At 53.6% G+C, this 829-nt stretch overlaps 1 protein-coding gene across 1 annotated transcript in view; it reads left to right on the top strand.

The window, feature by feature from the left end:
• The window catches only part of EMH_0019820 (uncharacterized protein), a gene marked incomplete at both ends in the record, with an annotated part of 4,945 nt that overhangs the window by 2,168 nt on the left and 1,948 nt on the right, over window positions 1-829 (top strand). Inside the window, one exon of the mRNA XM_013501441.1 lies at window positions 19-302. Within this exon, the coding sequence (XP_013356895.1) occupies window positions 19-302 (284 nt within the window). The remainder of the gene's footprint in view (window positions 1-18; window positions 303-829) is intronic.

The following is an 829-nucleotide window of genomic DNA, read 5'->3' on the forward strand; positions in this document are numbered from 1 at the left end:
CTGCTGCTGCTGCTGCAGTTTACTGTGGAGGACCCGGCGACGTCTTTCTCTCAGCTGCGGGATGTGGCGAGCCTGAAGCTTTGCATTGACCTGGGGATCGTCTCCCCCGCTATGCTGTACCCCCCCACAAAAAAGCAAGAGCAGCAGCAGCAGCAGCAGCAGCAGCAGGAGCAGCAGCAGCAAGAGCAGCAGCAGGTGCTGCGGTGCAGCAGCAAAGGGACACAACACTCCGCTCCACCAGGAGAGCCTTGCCCTGAATGCTTCAGGCGGGTGCTGAAGGAGACAAAAGCACAGGCAATCAGGTTAAAAGGAGACACTTTGCTGCTGCTGAAAGGAGACACTTTGCTGCTGCTGAGAGGAGACACTTTGCTGCTGCTGAAAGGAGACACTTTGCTGCTGCTGAAAGGAGACACTTTGCTGCTGCTGAAAGGAGACACTTTGCTGCTGAAAGGAGACACTTTGCTGCTGCTGAAAGGAGACAGTTTGCTGCTGCTGAAAGGAGACAGTTTGCTGCTGCTGAAAGGAGACAGTTTGCTGCTGCTGAAAGGAGACACTTTGCTGCTGCTGAAAGGAGACACTTTGCTGCTGCTGAAAGGAGACGCTTTGCTGCTGCTGAAAGGAGACACTTTGCTGCTGCTGAAAGGAGACAGTTTGCTGCTGCTGAAAGGAGACACTTTGCTGCTGCTGAAAGGAGACACTTTGCTGCTGCTGAAAGGAGACAGTTTGCTGCTGCTGAAAGGAGACATTTTGCTGCTGAAGGGAGACACTTTGCTGCTGCTGAAAGGAGACAGTTTGCTGCTGCTGAAAGGAGACACTTTGCTGCTGCTGA

This window comes from Eimeria mitis, genomic scaffold (assembly GCF_000499745.2).
Source record: "Eimeria mitis Houghton genomic scaffold, Emh_scaff689, whole genome shotgun sequence".
In the NCBI taxonomy this organism is placed as follows: Eukaryota; Apicomplexa; class Conoidasida; order Eucoccidiorida; family Eimeriidae; genus Eimeria; species Eimeria mitis.